We start from the raw sequence: 25,968 nt of genomic DNA on the forward strand, positions 1-25,968 counted from the left end.
TTGCCAGACTCTTCATAAAGTCAGACAGGACTTGCAGCTTGCAGGTGCAGAAAATGTACAGTATCAAATGTTAAGGAAAACCTGCCCAAGGTGTGGAGACTGTATACTGTTATCTAACTACAGTTGCATATCATAGATTTCTGATGGATTTCATGCTTTTCATTTCATGCAAGATTCAGTTCAGAAATGTAAAGTAATTCCATTAGCAAAAAATACAAGAAAAAGCCTGCTTTAAAGACCCCCATGGAATTGCTGGAAGATAAAGTCTAGAGCTTACTCAGTCAATGTATATCTACCATCTCATATATCATATATGACAAGACATAACAGCATTTGTCACAACAAATACGAAGGAATGAAGGAATTCAAAAGAGTACTAATGTACATTCCAAGTATGCAAATTTTGTCAAAGCTGTGTACTTGTCTCCAGAGATAATATTCATAAAAATATACATTAGTTGGACAAGATAAGGAAAAGATGGCATTCCTGATGTTAAGTTAAAAAGTTGTCTTGAACTGGGTCATGTCAAGTTCTTAGCTGCTGTTAACAAATGAAATAGTGAATTTCTTTCCTTTATTCATTTTGTGAATGATGCTTATTAAAAATGCAGAATTTCTCTGGTAGTTACTTTGCCATTAATATTTGCAAAGGCCTTCCTCTCTGCATTTATTCTCACATTCTACAAGGCACATAACAAAACAAAGGACTGCATGTTTTATGAATTTTACACAATGAAACAGTGATGCTGTATGTTTTGAGAGAATACAACAGTAACTGATGAATTCCAATAATTCAGTATGTAATTATGTGAAGAGATATATTTTCTGCTAATATGACAGTTTTAAAATACAACAATAGCTACTGGAGCCATAACATTTAACTGCTAGCAAACAAATGTTTATTGTGTCAACATCTATCATCTTTAGTCATTGCTCATATTGATTTGCTTTAGTATTGTCTAAATAGACTTTGTAGGCTTCCAGCAAAGTTTCTAGGTGAAAAATAATTAACTGGTAGCAGTTTACCATTCTCTTTAATACACATAATTCTACCTCTTCCATCATGTTTTGCTTAGGGCTTAAAGCTATTGTTTTAAACATTTATCTGTTTTGTTTTGTTTTGTTTTGTTTTCCCTAAATGGTTAAACTTAAATAATTTAGCTGTTCGGGAAGCATACCTGAACATATGTCATAAATAAACTGATACCAAGTTTATTTTATTTCTTGTCCCCACGTATTGCTGTGTTAGAATAAGACATATATATTGTTTGGGCTTGCATTTAAACAGTTGGAAAAAACAAGCAAATAGTTGCCACTAAAAGGATGCAAGAGGGATTGAAAAGCCTGCTTTTATAATTAGTTTATTGAGGTTTCTAAAGTCAGATATAAATGTTTGTATAAATACGTGTAAATTCAGAATTGAAGGTTCTTAGAAATAGGATGTATCTTAATCACTGTTATATTTTAAGATGGAACTTAGATATTTTGGAGTGAGTATGTACTGAACATTAGAGAAAAACTCCCTGATCATAGAAATTTGAAGTTCTCATTATCATCTCTGCCACATGAATGTTATTTTAACAATAATAAATCACAATTATTTCTATTTCTATTCACTTAGTTCACCACAGGAGATTTCTTTTCCCTCAGCAGAGCTTGAGGCATCACCTATTCATCTTGTTCAGCCAGTGGGCAGGACCTTTCAGTATTATGTTCACACCCTTGGACCGTTATAGTGACAGAAATCATCAGATTACAAGATACCAGTATTGTGCATTAAAGGTACTAAAATTTCACTGACAGAATCCATAATAGCAATTTTCCAATGAAAATACAAGGAACTGTGGGGTTTATTTCGTTTTATTTCACAGTAATTTGAATTGTCATGCTTGATGCAAATGTGTATATTAGTATGTGTATGTCCTAGAATATAACAGTATCAACCCCTGCAGTTATGCGTTGTTTGCTTTGCAGACACTTTTCAAAGCTAATTATTTTGAAAACCAGAATGCATTTTAAAATGTTCTTTAAGTGTTCATTAACAGATTGTTAGATTCAGTGAGAAGATATTAGGGTCTGAAATTAAATACAGTATCAGTTCAGTATCACATGTACATTTCCGGACTGTCTCCCACGCTTGCCTGGAGACATGCTCAGTAATACTAAAATACTTTTGCAGCAAAAACAGTTGCAACTCCCCTACTTAAGTAAGATGGGAAATTAATAGCCTATGTATTTATGTAACTTGCATCACTTTGTGTGTATTGATTGTTTTGTAGCTTGATTTATGAGGAATGGGTAAAATGACAAAATGTATTTTGAAGAATGGGGAACCCGAACTGTCAGATTCCTTTCAAAATGCTTAACCTCAGCATTATCTTGAAATCCAGTAACATCTACAGCAACATAATTACCAAATTCTATCAAGATCAACTGTGTCCACTTTCATCATACTTCCCTCAAAACCAAAAACAATTTACAACCTTGTTAGCCTGGATTTGGGCTTAAATCGTTCTGAAAGGTTCACTCATGTTATTTTTCTGTGTAATCAAAGTTCCTTGTTCCTTTAGGCCATGTCAGCAGTGCTCTGCTGTGGACCAGTATTTGACAATGTTGGTCTTTCCCCTGACGGATATCTGTACAAATGGCTTGATAACATTCTGGCTTGTCAAGATTTACGTGTAAGTACTCACCAAAATGCAACACTGGTGAATAATTTTAATCTCTGTACTGGCGGAGTAAAGAGTTTGTGACTGTAAGAACTATGATTGTATACATTCTATTTTGAGCAGTTAACAATAGTTTTATGTAAATTCCTAACACAAAAGTGGAATTAATTTTAAAAGTAGTTTAACAGTAAAAAATATTATTTCTGAGCATATAAAATATGTAAATAGTAATTTGCCTTATGGCTCAATGCTGCTTTCAGGAGAAACTTAAGCTTTTCATCTGCTGATAAAGAAAAGTTAAAAATGGCATGAGCTCAAAATATTTGTATTTCTATTTAGAGTATTTCCACCCACCTGCTTCAAGTTTCTGTGGAATAAGAATGCAAAATCCCTTCCTGCTCAGTGACATAGATACGGGTGAAACATATTTGAGTGAAAGTGAGTGGGTCAGACTTCCAAAGAAGTCAGGAACATAAATGATTCAGGAGAGGAAAGAGATCTTACTTCATTTTATTTTATTAAGAACACGATAGATTATTCTTGCCATTGTCTTGCCATTTATGTGAAGATGGGTTTCTCTGTTGACCTTGTAACTACCCAGTAATATTCCTATATTTATAGCTGATTGGACTATTTGTTTGAATAAGACTAGAAAGAAGGAGTAGATTGGTGGCATATTAAGTGGAGAGAGAGTACTAATCTTTCCCTTTGTGGTGCCTTGGGCTTTGATCTACTGAAGGAACACAAAGGCACAGCCCTTTCCTTAGCCACGGTGCATTTGTAGCAGTGGTGGTCTCTGAATTAAGGTGCTACTACGTCTGTAGAGAGAGATAATATCTCTGTTAGATCAGTTGATATAGTTGGATTAAGCAGACAAGTCTTCATACCCACAGGCTTGTAAAAGATACTGTTTTTCTTTGCCTGCCTTGCTTCTGTGTTAGTCAAAGGCAGGATAAACTTGGAAATGTGTCACTTCAAGGAAGACACTTAAAGAAGGAAATAAACATTTAACAAATCAGTTAACCAATACATGTGGAAGTTGTCCAAAAACACCTATCAGATGTGTATTAGCTATTCCATAGATTCTGCTATTTTCCATGCTTCATTTTGGAAACCTCCTTTGAAAGTGTATTGTGAAAGTGTGTGTTTTGCATTTATATTCTCAGGTTCATCAGCTTGGATGTGAAGTAGTAGTCCTATTGCTGGAATTGAATCCTGATCAAATCAATCTCTTCAACTGGGCTATAGATCGATGTTATACTGGATCCTACCAGCTTGCTTCTGGATGTTTCAAAGCAATTGCAACTGTGTGTGGAAGCAGGTATTAATTAATTTGTAATTAGGTGTATGTAATACATTATAGCAGATCTATAAAAGCAGGTTTGCTTTTTCTCAAACAGTTATATCTGGGTATATGCTGTATATTTCCACTCTTTGCTGATATAAACAGATTTAACTATCCCCAAACTGAAAAGTAATGTTTTCACTGCTAAACCTATTTCATTTTGGTTGTTCTTCTGGTTTGTCTGGCATGAAGGATGAAGAAGAAAAACAATAGTTTAAGTGAAGCGATATGGGAAAAATGGGCAAAATGACAAACTATATTTTGAAGAATGCGGAAACTGGGCTAGAATATTCCTGCCCAAATGCATAAACTCATGCACGGCCAACTGGCATGCTCTTCTTGAACATACACTGAAGTAGTCACCTGCAAACTTTGCTACTCATAGAGAAAAGGGACTGAGTATGAGTGTTGGCATAGCCATGCAGGCAGATTATCAGATGATAGAAAGAATCACTTCTAGAATGGCAGTGATCAGATGTGCGTACAGCCACATCAGCTGCCTATACATTTTAAAATGTAAATAAAATAGAACGTTCAGCTCATGATATGAAGAATTGTTATCCACATCTTTACATTATATCATCTCAGACAACCCTTGGAGACTGTATTGCTTTACATTCATGATTCTGAAAACAAAGTTATGTCCCTTTTAGAAGATGCTGCTATTACATGCATATTTGAAACCTGTGGCATTTTAATGCTATTTTCTTCAGGAAGATACAGAACAAATACAACATTTTATTTTGCAGCATAAACCTGTTTTCAATAGATTTGGCATGGCTTTTCATTCATTTACTTTATAAAAAGAAAAATGTTCTAAATGTTACTAGTTTAAAACAAACAAAAAAAACTTTGTTCTTTTTCTGACTTGCTTTGATTGGAGTACCTGTTCCTTTTCTGTGCTCTGATATCACTGCTGCTAAATGCAAAGCAAATAATCTACATGAAGCCACAAATAGAAAATTCTGCTTTTGTGTCAGGCCTTCATAAAATCTTTTTTTTTTTTTTTTTCAAGACCTTCCCCAAAAAATTATAAAGGAATTTAATAGCAGTTAAAAAAAATAAGTTAGTTTGAATCTAATTAGCATCTGATTAATCTGAAAAATTTAGTCTTGTCAAAAATAATTTGGCAAGATGTATGGTCAGCATAGTTCAACAGAGAAATATGTGGGATATAGCAAATCAAAACAAGTCAAGTATTTTAGAATTTATTTTATCTGTAAAACATTTTGTTCTCACAGGAACAACTAGATTGTGTTATAGTGAGATTTCAAAAATATGGATGGAATTTTATGTTTGAAAATTCAGTTATTTTAAGGTTTTTTTAATGCTTAACAAATACATAAATATATCATTTCTTCAGCCTTTTTTTCTTCAAATTGCGTTACCACTGCCACTATGTCCCAAAAATTAATCACTCCTATGCCTACAGAAAAAAAAATGAGAGTGATCTGCATGATTTTCTTTGAAGGGAAAGTCTTGATTTCTAACAAGTTGAGGACTTTTATTATTATACGAAACCTTATCACAGTATTTCATCTATCATCTATGAATAAGTATAGAAATACCATTATCTAGAGTACTTGTAAAATGAGCAGTAATTTATCTCACTGTTGATGTCTGTCTTTCTGCAAAGAATAAACAATCGGTGCCTTTCAGTTTATGGTTCTCCCATATATTACATCTGTCATTACTTCTATACATAATATGTTGTGGAATTGCACTACTCATGTAGCTGTAGATTGGTATAATGGAACAATTATAAATGTATATTCTGTAGGTTTTTTGTTACTTTTTCGAGAGGTATCTGCAGGTATTTTACATGCTTTCAAACGCCTTAGAAGCACAGGACAACAATTTTAAAATGTGCCATAAGCACCTGAGGTAGATGAGTAAACAATAAAAGATACCTATGTAAAATAAAAGTTTTACCTGAAGGCACAACTGCAGTATCTCCACCTTTCTATTTTAAGACAAAGCATAATTATCAACGCTGTATATTTGATTTTATGTACATTAATTTATGTCTCTTAAGAAAAAGGAATGAATCCATTTAACTGCAGAGAAACCGCTGAATGTTTGGTTTCTTGAAAACATTATTACTTATTGAGATGCCTTGAGAGGATTTAATACTCCCAAAGTAGTTCCACAAATTTGTAAATATTGATTAGATCTCTTCGTATATTTTTTTCATCTGAAGGAAGTCTCCACCAAACCAAAATTTTTCTAGTATATTTTAGCTAGCTATTTTACTATTTTTTCAGTAGGTAAGGTTTTTTCAAATTTCGATCCATGTATGCCTGACTTTACATTTTACTTGAATCCTTTTTAACTCTGTTTTTAAATTCTATTTTAGATTGTTTAATACATACATTTTAGCTAGCTATTTGGTGGAGTTTGCAAGAGGATTCCCTAACTTCTTTTTTGTTATTGTTTTTTAAACTTAGTGGAAGGATAAAGAGACAGCTGCAGAGCAGTATACATTGCAGCTACTATTTGAAATTGCCAAGAATGTCCCATGCCATGCATGTATTGGCCATACTATTTAACACTAAAATGTGTTAGACATTCTGCAGTCATCCAGGAGCACAATAACACACATCTAGGTAGAGAAATTAAAGGTTCACAACTCAATCAGATGCATTTACAGAAAATCGTGGAAAAGCAGAAAATTATTTATTGAAAAAACAAATGATGTTATATGAGAATTTCTTTTCGAGCAGTATTCTCAAGTTAATATTTTAATATATTTTCCCATGCATTAAATGTTGACTGTACAGGTAGTAGACTTTCTGAGGCAGTCTTTTTGTTTACTCCTTGAAAACAATTTAGGTAGAATTTCTAACACGCAAATGTGCATTTTGGAAATAGTGTCTTTTTTCCAAAAGGACTGTTCTAATTGCAGCTTGCTTTAACAGGTAGCTTATCTCTGGAAATTTTTGCGCTACCCATCTTCTCTCATGGGTGTTGGCCTGTTCTATAAACAGTTTATATTATAAATTAAAGTGAATTGACAGTTATAGGCACAGGTATTGCATTTCTCACTGTGGGTAACTCAGTGCATTCCTAAGCATTAGTCTAAGGTAATTATAAATAATCCCTTCTTTCTTCTAGTTCACCAGATGGCCCTTTGATCAAGCAGCATGTATTCATAAGAGCTCCCTTTCCCATATTCTGGTAGTAGAACAGAGAAAAGAAAGATGACATTCTCTTTAGACCATATTACACACTAAATCAGAGTGAATATAATCTGCATTCCTCATCAACGTTCACAAAAATATGCTGTTTATTCTTCTAGGAACTATCCTTTTGATATAGTGACGCTCTTAAACTTGGTGCTGTTCAAGGCATCTGACACCAACAGAGAGATTTATGAAATTTCCATGCAACTTATGCAGGCACGTATCGGCTACTATTTTTTTTCTTTTTTTTTGCCAATAACTAAATGCATGTACCCTCCTATCTTCTCAGGGGTCAGGGTGGGGGGTCGGGAGGGGTTGTGCGAACTTCTTATAAAGTACTGTTTATTGGCATTTTAGCTATTTTAGTTTTGTTTTGAAAATAAACAATTAGTTTTGTCTTGGGAACAGTTACATAAAAGTTAATGGGAAAAGATACGGTGTCTTTCAAATGTGGAGCATATAGATCACTCTCAGATATCTAAACTTAAAAGTCTGACATTTTCTGAATTATTGAATCTTACTGTCTCATTACATGGTTTGTTTTTGTCTCTTTCGTAGATTCTTGAATCAAAGCTTTTTGTTTATTCGAAAAAGGTAGCTGAGCAAAGACCAGGCAGTATCTTGTATGGTACACACGGTCCATTGCCACCCCTTTACAGTGTCTCACTTGCCCTTCTTTCATATGAACTAGCAAGGATGTATCCTGAACTTACCCTTCCACTTTTTTCAGGTACATGTAGCTGTTTGACTTATCTGCTTTACAGTTTTGTAAGAACGGTACGCTACTAAGGTATTTCCAGCTGTGAACAGCAATTGTGTTTATAGATGTAGGTTGACCTCATTTTATTCTGGTTCAGGTGAAATCAGATTTAGCAATGCAATATATATTTCCTAGCAGTACTCATATAAAGTACAGGATAGCTATTTAAACACCTCAGCTGGGGGTTCTGTGCCATTTGTGTCCTCTTAGAGTAACCTTGAGATTACAAGGGCTCCAGATAGGTTAAAGTGACATTGGAAGATTCTTCTGTAATGGGTTCTTCTGTTAAGCACAGTGATACTTCTCATAGATATATCTGTATAGATGGTAGCTGTGAGGACAGAATTCTTCATTTTATATAAACATGACTTTAACTTTGGGAAGATTGTATGCGTCCAGTTACCATTTACCAAATATTCAAATCATTCTGAAAGAGTGATCTCCACCTTCAGTTATTTGCCACATCTACGTGTCATGAGCATCATTTTAATTTTATCAGAAATACATTTTGCCAGATTAATGAAAAAAAAGAATCATGCCTGCAGGAGCACCATTCAGAATATGACCACTCTGAGACCACTCCTGGGAACAACTACATTTTGAGACCTGTCTGCCGGTTTTAATCCACCTAGTGTGTTGCTCTAGATTTTAAATACCAGAATGCAATGTCTGTAATCATGGGAATTCTTACTGGATCTTAAGATTGCTTTGTGTTGTTTTTACTCAGTCTGCAGTGGCTGGAGGAAGGGTAAATGAGTAACACATCATCTGCCTCTTAGTGCGCAAGATGCCATGAATTATAAATTAACAGGAGTAAGGAAATTCTGGTGGCTTGTCTATCTTACAAAAGCAAATGTTGGTCATTAGTACTGTTATCTATTTATGTTGATGTAGTGGCTATGTCATTTAACAGAACTCACATAAATAGCGCACATCACAGCCCCTTCCTATCTATCTAGAATCATAAGGAGAGAGAATAGTTTATGTCTTGAGGATTTTTAAAAACCAGGCAGTGAGGAAGGAAAGGAAATGTTAACTGTACTAATTTTACAATAGAATTCTAGTAAAGAGAGCTGATGTGGTTCATCTTGGCAGGAAGTCTGCCTCTGTGTTTCTTATTGCAGATTTCCCAAATCCCTCTGCCTTACAATTCTGGTTCTGTAAGCTTTGTGTGGCACTGTATTTATATAGCATTCTTAGAGTGCCAGCCACCTATGAATTTTGTAGGCCTCCCCACAGGAAATAAAACTCCTTTTACCTCCAATATGTTTTTGTAAACTTACTGTAATCAGTGCCTTCAGATTTAAACTATAGTTTAGACATACAGAGGCTGATGAAACACTTGTCATTACACAGAACACTTTTGTATGTTTTCTATAATGCTCCAAAAGCTCTTGATATTCTAGAATAGCAGCCAGTACCTGAACTATCCTTTTGCCTCTTTACTGATATTCATTTCACTTAATACATAATATGGCATTGTAACAGCAGGTGATTTTCTGTTTCTAAGCCCAAACAATGTTAATTATTTTAGACAAGACCTGACCAATTTCTTGCTACTATTGAACATTAAATTAAAGTTTCTCTTCATGAAGAACATGCTTTTGTATGTTTCTTGTTTGCAAGGTGTAAACCATCAGGTAGTTTAACACGTCAGAAATCTGATTTGAACAGTGTATTTAATTAGTTTCCTTTATAAATTAACATGTAGTCTTTTTAACTTTTACTGTCTTAGAGGTAAGCCAGCGATTTCCGACAACACATCCAAATGGAAGACAGATTATGCTTACCTATCTCCTACCATGGCTTCACAATATTGAACTTGTAGACAACAGACTGCTCCTCCCTGGTTCAAGCCCTACCACTCCAGAAGATGAACTAAAGGACAAGGATGGGGAAATTGCAGTCACAAGTGGACTAAAAGGCAATGGCTGGGGCTCTCCTGAAGCAACCTCACTGGTTCTTAATAATCTCATGTATATGACAGCCAAGGTAAAAAAAATAAAAATAAATTCAAACTTAAGTTTTGTAAGCAAAACATACTTAGGTTTATGCCCTCTGATGCCAGAAATTTTGCACTGGAACAGTCTGTACTAATCATACACAAACTTCTTTTGGAAGGTTCACATTTTCTTTAAGGACAGTGCTAAGACTCTTTCAAAGCATGAACAGAAGTTGGAGAGGAACTAAGTTAGTTCACTCCTGCATTACCTACCAGGTTAATGTCTGAGGCAGCAGATGAAAGTTTATTCTGGGATGAGACTGAGCACATGGAATTTGTCCTGATGAAACTTTGTATTTTCTAAGAAATGCTTAAACATTCTTTAAGCCGGAGAGGCAGAGAAAAGACAAAATGACTATAAATTTCTAAAGTGTTTGCTTAAGCATTTTCTTGTGAAAGAGAAAGTATTTTATATCCTAGGTCATAGTAAAAGACCAGGGATTCCGTACAGGGCAAAAGGATGGTGTTCCCATTAACCACATCCTGCAAAAGAGAGGAAAGCTGCTGCTTTCCTATGTGGAAGACACGAGCTGTTTAGTTCTTCATTCTGCTAGGACTTACGTAGGACAGAGGTACCAAATTGCTCAATACCATGAAGACTGAAACAGTTAGGTGCAGATATGCAGAAGCAGAACTTCAGTTGCTAGAACAACTGTAAAGCTGAAACCCAATGAAGTGCTGGATCACCTTTTGAACTTACATTCCTGCAAAACATTTCTTGCAATTTAAGTCCTTTTGTGGAACTGAACCTAAATACTTTTGCATACAATTTATGTTCCAAAGTCTGTCAGATGGCCATTAAAAATACTGTTCTGACACTTGTTGCACCCTTTTACTGTTCATTTTGCATGAGAAAATGCTCTAAAAGGATATGCCTTCAGTTTGGAAGTTTGCATATTTATATTCTGTATACATTTCAAGAAATGTGTGCCTATGATCCTTTACAGTATGGAGATGAAATTCCTGGACCAGAGATGGAAAATGTCTGGAACGCTTTGGCCAACAATGAAAAATGGAGTAACAACCTTAGGATAACACTGCAGTTTCTCATTAGCTTGTGTGGTGTTAGCAGTGATACCATCCTTTTACCTTATGTAAGTGTTTGCACTTTATTCACTATTGGTTGCATGGGTTTTAATGAAGATAACAGCTGTCACCTGTAGAAAACACTTTTCTGTTTCAGGACTAAGAAATACATGTGTATTCCTAACCACAATGTACAAATTAAATCAGGGGAATAAACGAGCCAAGAAAATGAGAAATCAAGAAAGGAAATGAGTAGTGAGAACCTCTGCCAGTACAGCACACCTCATTTCAAGCAAGAAATTTTCCTTGCAAGCAAAGACTATCTTTGCTTGTCTGTGTGAGGGACCAGTAACAGGAACTGAGCATAAGTTGCCAAAATTAATGAAAAAAAAAAAAAGATTTTTTTTTTGTCTCAAAGTTGCATAAAAATATGCATTTTCACATGCATATTTAAAATTATATTACAAGACAGAATAGCTGTCCAGAGGTTAAATACCTTACATGAAAAATAAAGAGAAGTAAAAATGCTAAAAGCTTGTAATTTTTCTCAGTAGGAAATTAATTTACACCTCTACTAGTTACATTTTGGAAATCATTGAAACAATTGAAGTTATATGATAAATTGAACGTAGCAGACAAATGTTATTAATATTCGTCTGTTGCAAAGATTTAGGTGTTCCTTCAGAAAAATGTGCAATTTTAAGAAGAAAGTGTTGTCTCCTCCTTTAGGTGAATAAAGCTTCCTGGCGGACATCTCCAGAGGAGCAGCATCCCTAACCTTTATAAGCTCTTTACCACATCAGCTTTTGCCTTTGCATGCATGTCATGAGTTACATAACTGTTCCTGCAATGTGCAAGTCAAACTGTGCAGGATACTGTTATTATTCAAGTTAAAATAAAATCAGGGTTGCCTGAGAAAAGCAAGATAGTCCCATTCCCATGTGCCTTACTGCTCAGTTGCTGTGAGTAAGGGAATCTAAATTTAGTAAATTTTCCAGCACAATTGCGAGATGCTGTTTTATTAGTTTGTCTCCTTCTGTTGATTTCCATGAAAGAAATTATAAATGAATATTAATGTGATTAAACATCTAAAAAGCCTTATAAATATGCTTTGTTTACAGTTACTGAAATTACACTTTTCTTCAAGTGTTTATGCTGACTGCTAAGAATAATAGAACAAAGGAAATATGGAAGACCATAAAAAAATTCATGATGTTGTTTTTGCATACTAGACATCCTGTTGGTTTCCATTTATTTGCAGGGTCTACTGCTCCATTTTATCGTTCAGTGCATGTATATGCAAAGGCAGTGGTGCTTAGCTAAGTAAGAGGAGCGATTTTAAAGTGGAATTGCTCTAAGAACAAGCTCACAGTTTATATGAGAAGAAGATATAGGTTTAGATCCTAAATGTCTTGAGGGTAATGAAGATCTTTCCATCAACTGTGAGCTTTCGACACATCCTTTTACCAAAACTGTTGCTTTCCTCTAGCTGTGAGCAGTCAACCCAACTCTCCTAACTATTCATAGCACTTCTCCTTCTCCAAAGTCTCTCCAAACCCCTTTATATCAAAGCCTTGGCCCTCACAGGCCTGTCTTCCTCCAGGACAGGACAGTCCTCCTGCTCAGCACCTACTGTCTTGCCTGTGGGACTTTTCTGCTATTCCTTCCAGGCTTCTGGCTGCTGTTTACAAGACCATCAGGTGATGGCAGCTGACAATGTTCCTGCGTTTTCTTCCACACTCTTAGTCTTCATTTTATAACATTGATTTAAAAGGCTGATTCTCAGATTTTGCAAAATCTGAACAAGTCTTCTGCAGGAACTTACAGCCTGACTGTGCTTGTGAGTCGCCCTTTAATTGTAGCTTTGTCTGGAGTGGGAAAATACACCAGGCTTATCACACGCATCTGCTCAGTGTTTTGATAATGCCCTGGAGTTTACAGATAAGGAATCATACTTGACTTTGTTAACTATACAAGACTGCTGATACCATAAACATGTATCTCCAATTAGCATGTAGATAACATATACACTTTAGCAAATAAAGATAATTCAAACAGTTTATCAGCACTGTTCCAGCTCACCTGGGCTCAAAAGACCATGCAGTTGCACGATTGCCAGTTTACTCAGCTCTTCGTGGATCCCTCTGTGCCCAAGGCAGTCACCAGCTGCTTCATGCCTTCAGCCATCTGTTCTGCTTATGTGGGCCCAAGCCAAAAGAATGCCTTCACTCCTTTCCTTTTTTTTTTTTTTTTTTTTCTTTTCCAAGCAGCTAAATTCTTTGTTTCATCTTTTATACCTGCATTTTCTTTAAGCACATTTTTTTCCCAGAGCCCCAGTGTAAATTGCTCGGCAGTTCTTTCTTTCACATGTGTATTGAAAGACTCCTTAAAATATTTACAGTTCAGAAACCCCTTCAGCAGAAACTCTTACTGTAGGGAATGTGACCTCTTCTGGGGTGAAAGCAGTTGGAAGTGGCACCACGAGCCCAACTAGAAATAAGCCTCCAAAAGGAAGTGGAATTGTATTTGGAAAGTCCCTAGGAGATTATAGAACAGTAGTTTAAAAAAGAATGTATGTGTCCATTTTCTCTACTTATAAAAGAAGAAGAAGAAAAAAAAAAAAAAGAAGGAAAGAGAAGCACTCAAAAAGTTATTTTAATAGAAGTAGTTATAAGAAAAAAACTTACTTGGTGAGGCCAAAAGGCAGTTCAGTCCAGTGTATTATACTATAAGTATCTGTTTAGGGACATCCTTAAAAACAAGAAGGCAAGCACAGAAGGGTGCTTCCCCATATGGTTTCACAGCTCCAACAATTTATGAAACAAAATGTTTTTGAACCAGAGATAGTCTTCACTTTTAATAGCTATCCATTTTCTCTTCAACAATTCAGTCTAGTTTTATGTCAATATCTAAGAAGTCCTTATTGCTGCTGTGCATACAATAAGGTTTGAGTAAGGTCTTGTCAAATAACAAAAAAGTTGTAGCTTTTTTTTTCCAGAATATCTGTAAATTATACTCTCTCAAATCTTTCAAGTAAGTATGCTAGAAGTCTACCTGCACAGTTGCTTAGCTTTTTTACCATGTACTATCACTTCGATTACAAATATAAGTAGCTACTGAGAACCCGACCTATCCTTTGTGGCTACAGCTACCTATCTCTCATATCAACCATATCTGGAAATACAGGCATGAAATTTTGGGTGGATCTAGCTTTCTCTATGAGAACTTTGCTCCATGCAAGATAGTAAGATTTACGTTCAGTGTTAATCACATATGCTTAAACTATAAATCACTGAGCATGATTCAGAGTTAAAGCTGATGCTCTTAAATGATGGGTACAAAATTAGTTGGTTTTGTGTATGTGTGCTATACAGTTATGTATCTAAACGGATGATTTGTGGATGGTAATCAAAAACTTTTGGGTATTTAGAACACAGATTCACTCAGTTGGGGAAGTGATCTTGAAATTAAAGCAAGCAGTTGTACTTCGCTATGAACAAGATGGATGCACTTGTGCAGTTACGTGTCTGTCGAGCAGTAATATTTGCATTCAGTAATGTATTGATTTCTTTGTAAATTCACTTTGGACAGAGTTTAATAACTGAAATTTTCTTCTCTAGATAAAAAAGGTTGCCATCTATCTCTGTCGCAATAATACAATTCAAACAATGGAGGAGCTTCTTTTTGAGCTGCAGCAAACTGACCCAGTGAACCCAATAGTCCAGCACTGTGATAATCCTCCGTTTTACCGTTTTGCTGCCAGTAACAAAGCCTCGGCTGCAGCTTCTGGTATGATCTAAGTATGCATGTCAGCTGTGTTCTCCTGTTCTTTCCGGTCTCCTTGTCTTTGAAAAAAAAAAAATCTCCTAATTACATTTGCACATATTCAGATCTGTATATATAAAGTGCAAGTTTCAGAGCCTTTTTGTGTATCTAAATTACAGTTCTTTTTCATTCCTAATGTTTTGTCAACAGGGGTTTACAACCTACTTAACTGTTTTAATAGGATGTTGCCAGTGTTTGGTGTGGTTCACAACTTGGATGATGTGGTTCTTCTATCACTAGTTTTTCAGAACAAGAAGTCACTGCCAATGCTGTCATCATAGCAGATACACCAAAGCAACAGTCTACTGAAAACTGAGAGATTCAACTGTGTGGCAATTTCATTTTCAAAGGCCTGAGGCTTTTTCAAAGCTGCTGTTGACAAAGCTACATAAGAGACACCCACCCCAAATTCAACAATGTCAATATTTTGCCAAATTCTTGAAAAACAATAGATTAGGTCGCCTGAGAATGAATTTAGTTCAAGGAGTGGAAGAGCATCACTATGTTAATCTGCCCCTCAAGGCGTGCAAACTGGATCATTCATCCATGCAAGCAGGTCCTGCTTTGTAGAGGTGTCATTGTTAATTCATTTGTTCAGCTGTTGTCTTAGCAGGATGATCACTTTGTCTGTGGCTACTAAAGAAATTTATAGGCTTTTATTGCTTTGCAAATACTCTCTGCTGTGTGTAGCAGGTGTGCTTATTGACATCTCACCTACAGGAACCACGTCAAGCAGTAACACTGTTGTAGCTGGCCAAGATAGTTTTCCTGATGCAGAAGAGAACAGAATTGTGAAGGAGACTGATGAAAGGTTTGTGACATCTTTTTCTCCAAAATATATGCATTTTTCTGGGCTAAGAGGTGGATCTTGGGCAAAGTTCTGCTTGTTTTGTGGGGGATTCTGATGCTTAGACTGTAGTATGCAAGTTTATGTCCATGATTGCAAGGACGCCTGCTTTTTCTGGATAAAGTGTCTTAGAGAGGAAAATTGTGTAAAGTATTTTGCTTTGAAACTATAGTCTTTTACTACATATGGTACATACTGACAAGTGATGGAGTAAATGCAAAGCTTAAAGGCTGTCGGATTCTCCAGCACAGACATATGCATTTTTTCTCTTACTGAAACCCTCTTACTTTTGTAAGATAACATTGAATGAATATTAATAGCATTAATTAATAAGTATATTAGTATTACATTATTAGCCAGTTCTTCCTGATATTAAGTAGTATCACTTCAGTGGACCAATCCACCTTCCAGAGGTTCAGGGCTTAGCGGTACAGAAAAAGTTGTGTGAGCAAACATTTCTGTACTTCAGAGTATATTGCGTATGTGTGTATGCAGTGTATAGTTAGATTTCTTTTTAGTTGAGTTGCAGGTAATTTGAATAAACTTCATTTCCTGGTATACTTCGAATCTGTGTTTCCAGGCTTTTTTATCTTGTATAAATTATATAAAAGAAGATTTATGATATTCAAATCTTCCAGAGACTACTGATAAAACTTAGAAAAAAATGAAAAATATGTTTTTTGAATTCATTGCTGGCATTTACAAAGACATTTGCCAAAGACAGTAGAAATGTCAGGTACACCTGTATTTCAAAACTGATCTATCAATCTTAGAACATCTGACTTCATGCATCAAGATGTATTAAATAATGTTTACAGAAGGTAATAGATTGAAAACCAACTATTATCATAAACGTGGGCATTTTTGGAATAACACAAAACTAATCAGACGATACGGATATTTTTATGTTGGAGCCAAATGACGTAAAATGGAAGGCTGAAAAGCCTTTAAAGTACCTCTGAGTGATCTGGAAATTTGTGTGTGTGTGCAAGTTCAGCTTTATTGGGCTGTAGCATAAATTTACAAGAAAATATTGCATTAATTTTTGCTGTAGTGTTTAAATTTTTGACAGATGCTATAATGTTATATCAACGCCTGCCATCTTACATAGTGAATCATGACTTTAATATAATTCTCTGTTAGATTGTTTTAGAAAGTATTTTTGTGTAAAAAAATCTGCCCTGCTCTCAAGCCATTTCTATGACCTGTTTTCTCTACTTGTTTCATAACAGAGGGTTTGTCTCTGCATATTTCTTCTTTTTTTTTTCCCTTAACTTTATTCTACTTTTATCTTTTTTAGCAGTTTAAGTATGCTAGATAAATACGTCAGTAATTGTCAGTTCGTATATATTTTCTAAGGGTATATGCTAAAACACAGAAGAACCAGATACTGGAAAGATAGAAAATGTCAGAATTAGTGACAGAAGATGTCTCATGATGTGTTTTTGTCACCTCCACAATTAATTTATTGTGCCCTAATTAGATAGGCATGCTTTGGAAACAGCTTAATATATGAAAGGATAATGAAATGCCCTGCAATATGTATGCACAGTAGTAAGAAACCAAATTTTGCACAGAGAACCTTCAACATGGCTTTGTTTGATACAGTTGTTTTAACACAGTTATTTGTAATTAATTTCCTACTTTTGCATAAGCTTTGCATTTGCATAAGATGTTTTTACATCATCACTAGTGTGATCCTCCAGCATGGCTCCTCTCACTGCCACTGCACACCTGATGACAGTGACAGCACAAGGAGGTGGTGGAAGCACAAGATCACCAGTAAAATTAGTTTGTCGTGGATCTGTGGCAGATTTGAAGGCAGTTGTGAACAGTTTGTTCTGGCTCTCGTATCCTTTGACTCCTCTGCTAGATATGCTCTTGTAGTTGCTGGATCATCCTATTGAAGGGTCATCTGCTGCAGTTCTTGCTGCTTTGATATCTGTGTGGGCTTGACTTCAGGCTATTCAGTCAGTTACTGGTTTAGCAGGTTGCCAGAATTTTGCCCGTGAACATGGGCTGTGACAAAATCCTCACAATGAACGGTTTATACCCAGTCCAGCCTTAGCACAGTTTCTTGCTTCAAGAAAAGCAGCCATGTGCAGCAGGAGAATTTCCCCTCTGCTGAAATGTAAAAGCTTGTGACACAGCAGCACAGTGTCAGAGCTTCTCAGAAACTTCTTGTTAGAATCCATTTTTCTGGAAGTAAGTAACAGCATGTTCAAATTTCTGTCTATTCCCATTTAAAAGCATATGCATAAGGAAATGCTTTTTTTTTTTTTTTTTTTTTGTAAAGTAAGCATATATAGCCCAGATGTTTAATGTCAGTCTACGTTTTTAATAAAGATTTTTCTTGTATTTGAAGGTTCAGTAATGTAATCAGAGCACATACTCGACTAGAATCAAGGTACAGTAATAGCTCTGGAGGATCTTATGATGATGACAAAAGTAAGTTCTATTATTCAATTTGATGAAATTTCTGGTATTTGGTGGGAGAGGAAAACATTCTTTTGAACGGGGGAAGCTCTGTTTAACTTTTGTGTAAACAGCAATGTAGCATCACCATGTAGGGAGTGTCCCTATTTTCCCTTCATACCTCATTTATTTCCTTTGTTTAACCATGGGCTCAGTCAAACCTACTTAAAGGCAAGGGAACTGAAGGCAGCAGAAGAGAATCCTCTAGACAGTAACACATTGAACCATGCATAGCAAGGTGAAAGACATCCAAGAGCATTACAGCAAGTACTTTGAATTGTGCCCTTCACCAGTATTTCCCTCCAATTTTTTCCCTCTATTTTATGAACATGGCAAAATGAATGAGGAGTTTCCAGAAATGAGGCCTTATCTCTTCTTAACTTTTCTCTGCTGTCTGCGTCCAGTTTCTGGCTGCATTATGCAAAACTGTGATAGAGGGAAGAATGAAATAGGGCTTCTGAGCACACTTGTTGTTCTTTATATATTTCTGATGAACAGACTATAAATGGACCCTTGAAGCTGAGCAGAGATTCCAAAGGAAACCAAGATATTTCCATCAGCTGTTCAATTACAGTGTAAATTTGTTGGATTGGCCTAAATTAATTTCTGGAGTGAATCATAAGGAAGCAAATCTACAGAGTTTGATAAGCCCTAACCAAATGTAAAAAAGGCAAGACCTTTTTATAGACTTTCATCTCTGGCTTAATAAAGCTAGGTGAAATAACATAGAGGCCATACAGTCTTTCCTTGGTGCGACGGATACCAGTTTATGACAGCATTTTGACACAGAAAGTCACAATCTTATATATTCTTCCAGCCAAATATGTTTTAGCAATATTTTTCAGCAAAACATGGTTAATACTTTCAAATGCAAAAATACAGGGTGATTTTATCTTTATCCATTACTATTTTTCATAATAATGAAGTAAAATATTTACAAAATACTGTATACGTACATCCTGCAGTATTTGTATACCCCAAAAAGTGCTCAACATATTAAACTCAGTGTCTTTTACTACAGTTCTCTTGTTCATCTAATGGTTTTCTACTGCTGCAGCTACTAAAAATTCTTCAGCAGATGTTAACTGGACCACCAGTGCTAAGCTGATCTGCATGAGCAATCTTTCAAAACAGAACAATGTTTATTTTAGAACATTCTTCACAAGTAGCTGGTTTTGATGAGGGTTTGGGTAATAAAAATTTTTTAAATACTGACATTTTCTCTGGGTCTTTTGGAATGTGTCCTTCAACTGCTGTGCAAATGGTTTTTCTCCTGCCTGTACCTGCAAACTTTATAGTACTGTGAATATTTATGCAAGGTTTGCTTCTCACAGGGATTTCTTTCACAGATATATGAATACCTACATGTAAAATAAAATTTATTTCACTTAACTACTGACATTTATATAGATATCTGAATAAAAAGGGTAATTCTTATGTCATTTATCATGCTGGAATATAAATAATGCAACCTCCATTAAGAAAGTGCAACTTGCACCCTCTGGCAGACAGCCCAGGCAGCTAAGGAGTTGGTGGTATGGCTTATGTCTTCTCTCCAGCCTACTTGAGCATAAATGCATTGCTGAGGGTATAAATAGGAAACATAACTCGTCAGCACAGAAACTCTCTTGTTCGGGCAAAGATTGTATGTTAAGGTGCAAAGTACTTCTTTTTTTTCTTTTTTTTTTTTTTCTCAGTCCTTACTTAAACCCATGAAAACATAAGTGAGGAACTAGGTCTTAGTGTAGACTTTATGAAGCAGTTTTATGTGAAACACTTAAACTGGCACGGTGCTTTTTATGTGAAAAGCATTTGGCAAACATCTGTTTAACCCTCAGAAGATGAAAATGTGCACTTGTTATACTTTGCTACTTTATTGGGTCCATTTATTCTGCTCTATCAATAACCAATACATCATCCTCCAGAAGATGAGAGAAACAAATAGCAGTCTAAATCCTAAAGAACTACAGCATTCCTTGAAAGACTAACACTGAAGAGTGGAGATGATAAAGTTGGTGTTTTAGTACCAATTGTAGAAGTAGCTGAAGGGTTCCTGAAGATCTGGAAAGCTGAAGACATTTTGTCAAAATAAAAAGTTGGTTCTGATACTTCTCTAGACATCAAAACAGTGTTGTGTTCTGTGGCAAGGCCAACAAGCACCAGGTACATGCTGTAAAATAAAGGCTGAGGAGAATGGTGAGAGTTACAAACCTACATGAAATGCAGAAGGGTAGAAACAAAACAAACAAAAAAATAATGCTCTCACTGCAAATTCACAAAGGATAGTGCTTAGGTATATGTCAAGAATAGGCCTGGTAAGGATACTTTCCATGGCTGTGTATCATGGACTGCCAGACCTGAGAAATAAAAATGACCAATGGGAAAATCATGAAGAATGAAAGGGAATAAAATGCAGGAGAGATGAACACAGATATGCAGCCGGGAAAAGACAGAAAGTGATGGAAATAATTTACCAGACCCACATTATTACAGATAAGCAGGTGGAAAAAAAATCTATTGCTTATTTACATACAGCAGTTGTCCTCCTGAAGCAAAGTTAAATATATATTTAAGAAATTCAATAGATAATTCATCCCTACTAAAAAAAAAATACCATGCTGAAGATGTTTTTCACATTCCTTGTGTCTCTCCTAATTCAGGGCATTTAATTTCTGCCTTTGTAGCATTGCTCAGCAGGGTACTGGTCAGGAGCTGCAAGATTAAGTCACTGGTACACAGCTCCTTGCAGCAGATGGCTTCCAACAACAGCTTCGTTGGCTGAACTTTCCTCTCGTTTCTGAAGAGAAAGTCTGTTGCTTGTTGCTTTGTGATCTGGATCCAAAGCTACTAAGTGACAGCGGGGATTCAGCTGCAGCTCCAACAATTCACTGCTGTCTGCGTGGAATCTGTTTAATTTCCAGCAGCGTGGAACAGGGATTAAAAATGCATCACTTGTTATTGAACACAGGAATTTGCAAACCTAATGTCTTCTTATCACATTATTCCAAACAGCTGAGCTGATGCATTAGCGTAAACTTTATTTTATTATTTCTTCAAAATGGGTAACCAGACTCGATTTAATACTTTTCTGTGCAGATGATCCTGTTTCTCCGTACACAAGCTGGTTGCTGAATATAGTTGAAACCAAACAACCACATCCCCTGCCCATGCCATACAATGGAGGATGTTGGGCACCACTTGTGGATTACCTCCCAGAAACTATCACACCCCGGGGACCCCTTCATAGGTGAGCAGTTCCTCATTCTGACATTTCAGACAGCAAGGTGCTTCCTCTTACTGGTTGGCCAACACCATATCAAACTGTCCCACCACTCAGAACATCTGAAAATCACTCTTCAGTTTTCTGTTTATTTCCTGTACTGATTCCTGCTGATTCCTGTGTTAAAATGCAATGAAGGTTTGCAGTTCTGCTAGATTTGTACCAGAATGTCTGTTTACAATGTAGGACATCACTTTATGATAAGAGTCAAACTGAAGCAATAAAGACTAAACAGAAGAGGAAAATTTGTCTTTCTTAAGCTTCTGTGGCTGTTACTCATAGCACATTTTTCCCCTTTATTTTTTATTCTAATGAGGCTATGCCTATTCTGAAATTCCTCTTTTACATAATTTGTATTGACATTAACTGTGTTCTTTTCAGTAATGGGTACTTACCTGCTTAATACTGTAACTAAGTTACTTCAATATTAATCATATTGACAAATGCTACACATTTGAGAATGTTGAGATTCTTTATTTCTTATGAAATAATAGTTGGCATCTTGCTCTTTTCTCGCCTCCAGGGGATTTCAAACTGACCCTGTGATTCAATTTCCAGGTGCAATATTGCTGTCATCTTCATGACTGAGATGGTAGTGGACCACAGTGTAAGAGAAGACTGGGCCCTTCACCTCCCTTTGTTGCTACATGCTCTCTTTTTGGGTAAGACCAGCAGAACAAAAAAGAAAGTATAAATGTACTCCATTCCTTTTACTTTAGTTTTAATTAAGCTATGGAGTTTTGTTTCTTACTATGATTTCTTTATTATGATTTCCTAAAAAAAAAAAAAAGGCCTGAGGCAATTACAGTTTGTCAGTCTCAAAACTTTGAAGCTTGTGAATATTTTAGCCAATTTCACTCAAGTTTGAGAGATGGGTAGAAGTTTGAAGATGACTGACTTCTAAAATATCTATAAAACATCTATAAGAAATGTAGGGCCCACCTAGGAGTAAGACAGATGAAACTGATCTTTTGTATGTTCTTATTTGTGATGGGCAGCTGGCCAGTCTGTGTGTGTTTTATATGTGGACTACACACACAAATGCCATCTCTTGCCTTTGCAAAAATATTATGTAAGAGAGCCAACATTAGTGTACTGCAGAGATAGTGAGGGTAGGACATGGATCACTGGAAAATAAGCTTCATTAATTTCACTGTTAATGGATTACCTCATCATCAGTGTTTTCCATTACATAAGTTTTCTGAGCTTAGAGGCACTCCTTTTTCCCCACTGCTATGTCTGTTCCTTATCGTAACAACTCAACTGGAGGTGGTACGTTCCTTATCCTAGCTCTTAATATTATGAAAACTGCATGGCGTAATTTTTTAGCACACAGGAGTATTTACCATTATAAAGCCTCCAAGAGCAACAGCTAGAAGCATGCTGGAAGAGGCTTCCAGGGTTGGTTTCAATAAGACATTTCACATGTATTCTTCAATTAAAAGTTCAATTCCCTTTTGTGTCTGCCCATACGATTTTTTTTTTTACTTCTTCTTATGTTGGTGTGAACTTTTCAAGTGTAAGAGGGAGCTGAATAAGAAATGGCTAAGTGAATCAAATCAATAAGCATCAACTGATCAAACAACCTCTTTATTATGATTTATAACAAGTTACTGAAACTGGCATTTACAGTTAGAAATTCTCAGAAGAAAAACTGAATAACTTAGGACAGGAATAGTATGCAGGGTGGCTACTTGATTTAAAACAACTGTAAGGAGCCATCAGGGATCCATGCAAATAAACATATGCAGAAACACAGTTACAATATTAGTAATCCATTATAAAAATGTCTTTACTGATTTGCTTGTGCAATACCGTTTCAACATTGAAGTATTTCATAAGAAAAAAGTAGAAATTTGTGAATACCATTAAAGAAAGTCCTTTGGCTAAGAACTCCCAATTTTCAAATGGGGGATTAAAGTTAAATGCAAAAGCAAAGCGATAGCTAAAATGACACCATAGCCCCTGGGCTTTAAGTTCTGTTTCTCAAGAGCTGTTACAACTCCGGTGGAAAAATTTTCTATGTTTTGTAGAAGAGCTCTGTTGTGATGGTGTAAGGAAGTTATACTAAACATGTTAGTCACAGGTATGATAGTGACTGAAAAATAAGTAGTTCTGTTTTGTTGGAATGAGATTGTGCAGGTGCATCTGACTGAAAACAGAACTGGAAATAATATTGTGGCGAGCTGGGGAGCCTGTATCCTTCTGTATATCAGAAGGAGTGGGACAGTACTGTAGTGAAATAGTTTTGCAGTATGTATAGTAGGCTATCAGATGGTGTGTAGTGCTGGCAGTGAAGCAACAGCAAGACTGTTGGTGTGAACATGCCTGCATCAGTAGTGCTACATCAGGAAAGCACTGCTGTTTAAAAAGTCTTTTGCAACCATTGTGAGATGAGTTGATCAGCAAGACTACTTTCCTGTGGAAATGTGCACGTGTGACAGAAGTTTACCCTCTTGGGCCTTCTTCCAAGTTAGAGAAGGGGCCAGCGCTGGAGAAGCACAAAGACTGAACTGTCCATCTCACTTCAAAGTTAACATATCTATGTCAATACTTGTATATGATACTAGGGGTTAACTGGATTTCAGCCACAAGTGCCAATACAGAATTTATCTCCAACTAAAAGAACTTGTTACACCCCTTTCACTCCTGAAGTGTATGTTAAAACAGGGTAGGATGGGATCCTGACAGGTGGAAGGAAATGTAAAAAGGAGAATAGGAGCAGGGAACTCAAGAAGTAGGAAAAGAGACAGATCCGTTGGCGGTGCTTCTTTTGGAGAAGGCTGTGGGCAGATGGGTCCAACTGGGAATCCCAGTGTATCCAAAGACCTGATGATAGGAGCCAAAAGTGCACACCTAAAACTATTGCACTATGAGAAGATGCATTTTTGCAGGCTGTGACTTGAAAGACCTGTTGGCTGCTGCCCCTTTGAGTGAAAAGGGGGCTGCTTTTTAAAGAATATATTCCTAAGAAGAAAGGAACTGAAGAAGAAAGCAATTCAAATTTCCAGCACCTAAACACAGGGAAGTATTTGCAAATGTCCTGAAAGATACTGAAAGAGAATTGAAAAAAGCTTATTATCACACTGTGACGTTTATTTTATGAGAGTCTGTTTCCTTTATGTTGGTAACTTGGGATTTATTCAGGTTGTGTTAAAATCTGGGAGCACACAAACAAACAGCATTAGTGCTAAACTGATCAGGGTCTTTCAGTGCTATACCTTCCATTTCAGTTCTGCACCCTGAGGTAGTGGCTCATTTCTCATGCTGTCTTTCTGGTAGCTGAAGTTCTTTTTCAAGGGATTTTGTCTGTCAGTACCTTTCTTTATAAATCACTATCTACCTCATACAGTTTGCATGAGTTTTAAAGCAGATGTCTGTGCAGGAAAGCCAGATACTGAGTTAAGCAAGGTAGATACATCCACCACCAAGGATCTCTTATCTTTTGAGGTTTTCCAGCCCTAGTAAATTAATGCTTCAGTGAGACAGGATGCATAAAGGTATATTGCCACACATTGTTTTTGTGTGGGACCTCAGCCTGGAAACTAAATATACACAAGCATTTGAAGTAAAAACGCTAGTAACTGTGTCCGGAAATACTGCGTCTTTTGTTTGTTTGCACTGTTGCCATGAACTGCCTTGGAATTTTTGCTATCTCTGGAATGTGAACTTGTTTATTATTGCTTCATATTCAGAGATTGCTGTAACCTTTTCTTTTAGGTCTCGACCATTACCGCCCTGAGGTCTTTGAACACAGTAAAAAGTTACTGCTTCACCTTCTGATTGCATTATCTTGCAATAGCAACTATCAAGCCATTGCATCAGTGCTTCTTCAGACCAGAGAGATGAATGAGACCAAGACTCTGACCGTACAACCAGCATATTTACCTGAGTATCTTTATACAGGTAATAAAGCACAAGAAGAGAACATTGCATTGTACTGAGAGCTTTTTTAAAGTTGAATGTCAAGGTTACTTTCCTAAAATATAACTGTTTTGATAAATGAAAGTAGTAAAGTGGCAAATCCAAACAGTTATCATAAATATTAATTCCATGAAAACTATCCTAGAGGTGCACCCAAATTATTATTAGATAACTTCTCCTGATAGTGAGAAAGCTATCTGCTGTAAGGCAAGGTATACAATGTAGAATTTTAAATATCAATATGGCTATTAACTACCTAACCTCCTCCACGGGGAGTAAGGACTGCTTTAAATGAGGGCAATCAGTCCTCAACCTTCAAAATAAACCAACAGATACATAAATAATTCCGATACGGGAAGAGCAGTAGAAATATGCAGCTCAGACTTTATATTCCTAAGTTAAATTTTACATGTTATATACCCTGCTTTATACCACAGACGCACTTCTTTTCTGTCCTGAAATTTTTTTCAGATCTCTGCTGAGCTGGATGTTCTGTTAACTTCTAGAAATTTACTTGGTTTTAAGGGATTAGTTGCAAGCAGTTACTTGAAAGCAGCCAGGTAGATTTACTGTTGCCATATAGTGTTATTAAAAGCAAGTTTACTGTTGAGATTTGAAGGAATTACAGGACCA

The 25,968-nt window shown here is 36.1% G+C and overlaps 1 protein-coding gene across 6 annotated transcripts in view; it reads left to right on the forward strand.

Annotated features, from left to right (window-relative positions):
• FRY (FRY microtubule binding protein) overlaps positions 1 to 25,968 on the forward strand; it is a 196,095-nt gene that overhangs the window by 119,206 nt on the left and 50,921 nt on the right. For all 6 annotated transcript variants that reach the window (XM_082761847.1, XM_082761848.1, XM_082761849.1 and 3 more), the window contains 13 exons: positions 1,622 to 1,782; positions 2,571 to 2,681; positions 3,836 to 3,990; positions 7,313 to 7,412; positions 7,755 to 7,926; positions 9,692 to 9,948; positions 10,906 to 11,052; positions 14,605 to 14,773; positions 15,530 to 15,620; positions 18,022 to 18,104; positions 21,228 to 21,378; positions 21,970 to 22,073; positions 25,132 to 25,317. In XM_082761847.1, the coding sequence (XP_082617973.1) occupies positions 1,622 to 1,782; positions 2,571 to 2,681; positions 3,836 to 3,990; positions 7,313 to 7,412; positions 7,755 to 7,926; positions 9,692 to 9,948; positions 10,906 to 11,052; positions 14,605 to 14,773; positions 15,530 to 15,620; positions 18,022 to 18,104; positions 21,228 to 21,378; positions 21,970 to 22,073; positions 25,132 to 25,317 (1,887 nt within the window). The remainder of the gene's footprint in view (positions 1 to 1,621; positions 1,783 to 2,570; positions 2,682 to 3,835; positions 3,991 to 7,312; positions 7,413 to 7,754; positions 7,927 to 9,691; positions 9,949 to 10,905; positions 11,053 to 14,604; positions 14,774 to 15,529; positions 15,621 to 18,021; positions 18,105 to 21,227; positions 21,379 to 21,969; positions 22,074 to 25,131; positions 25,318 to 25,968) is intronic.

Source organism: Aythya marila (genome assembly GCF_965140915.1).
Source record: "Aythya marila genome assembly, chromosome: 1".
NCBI classification, from domain to species: Eukaryota; Metazoa; Chordata; class Aves; order Anseriformes; family Anatidae; genus Aythya; species Aythya marila.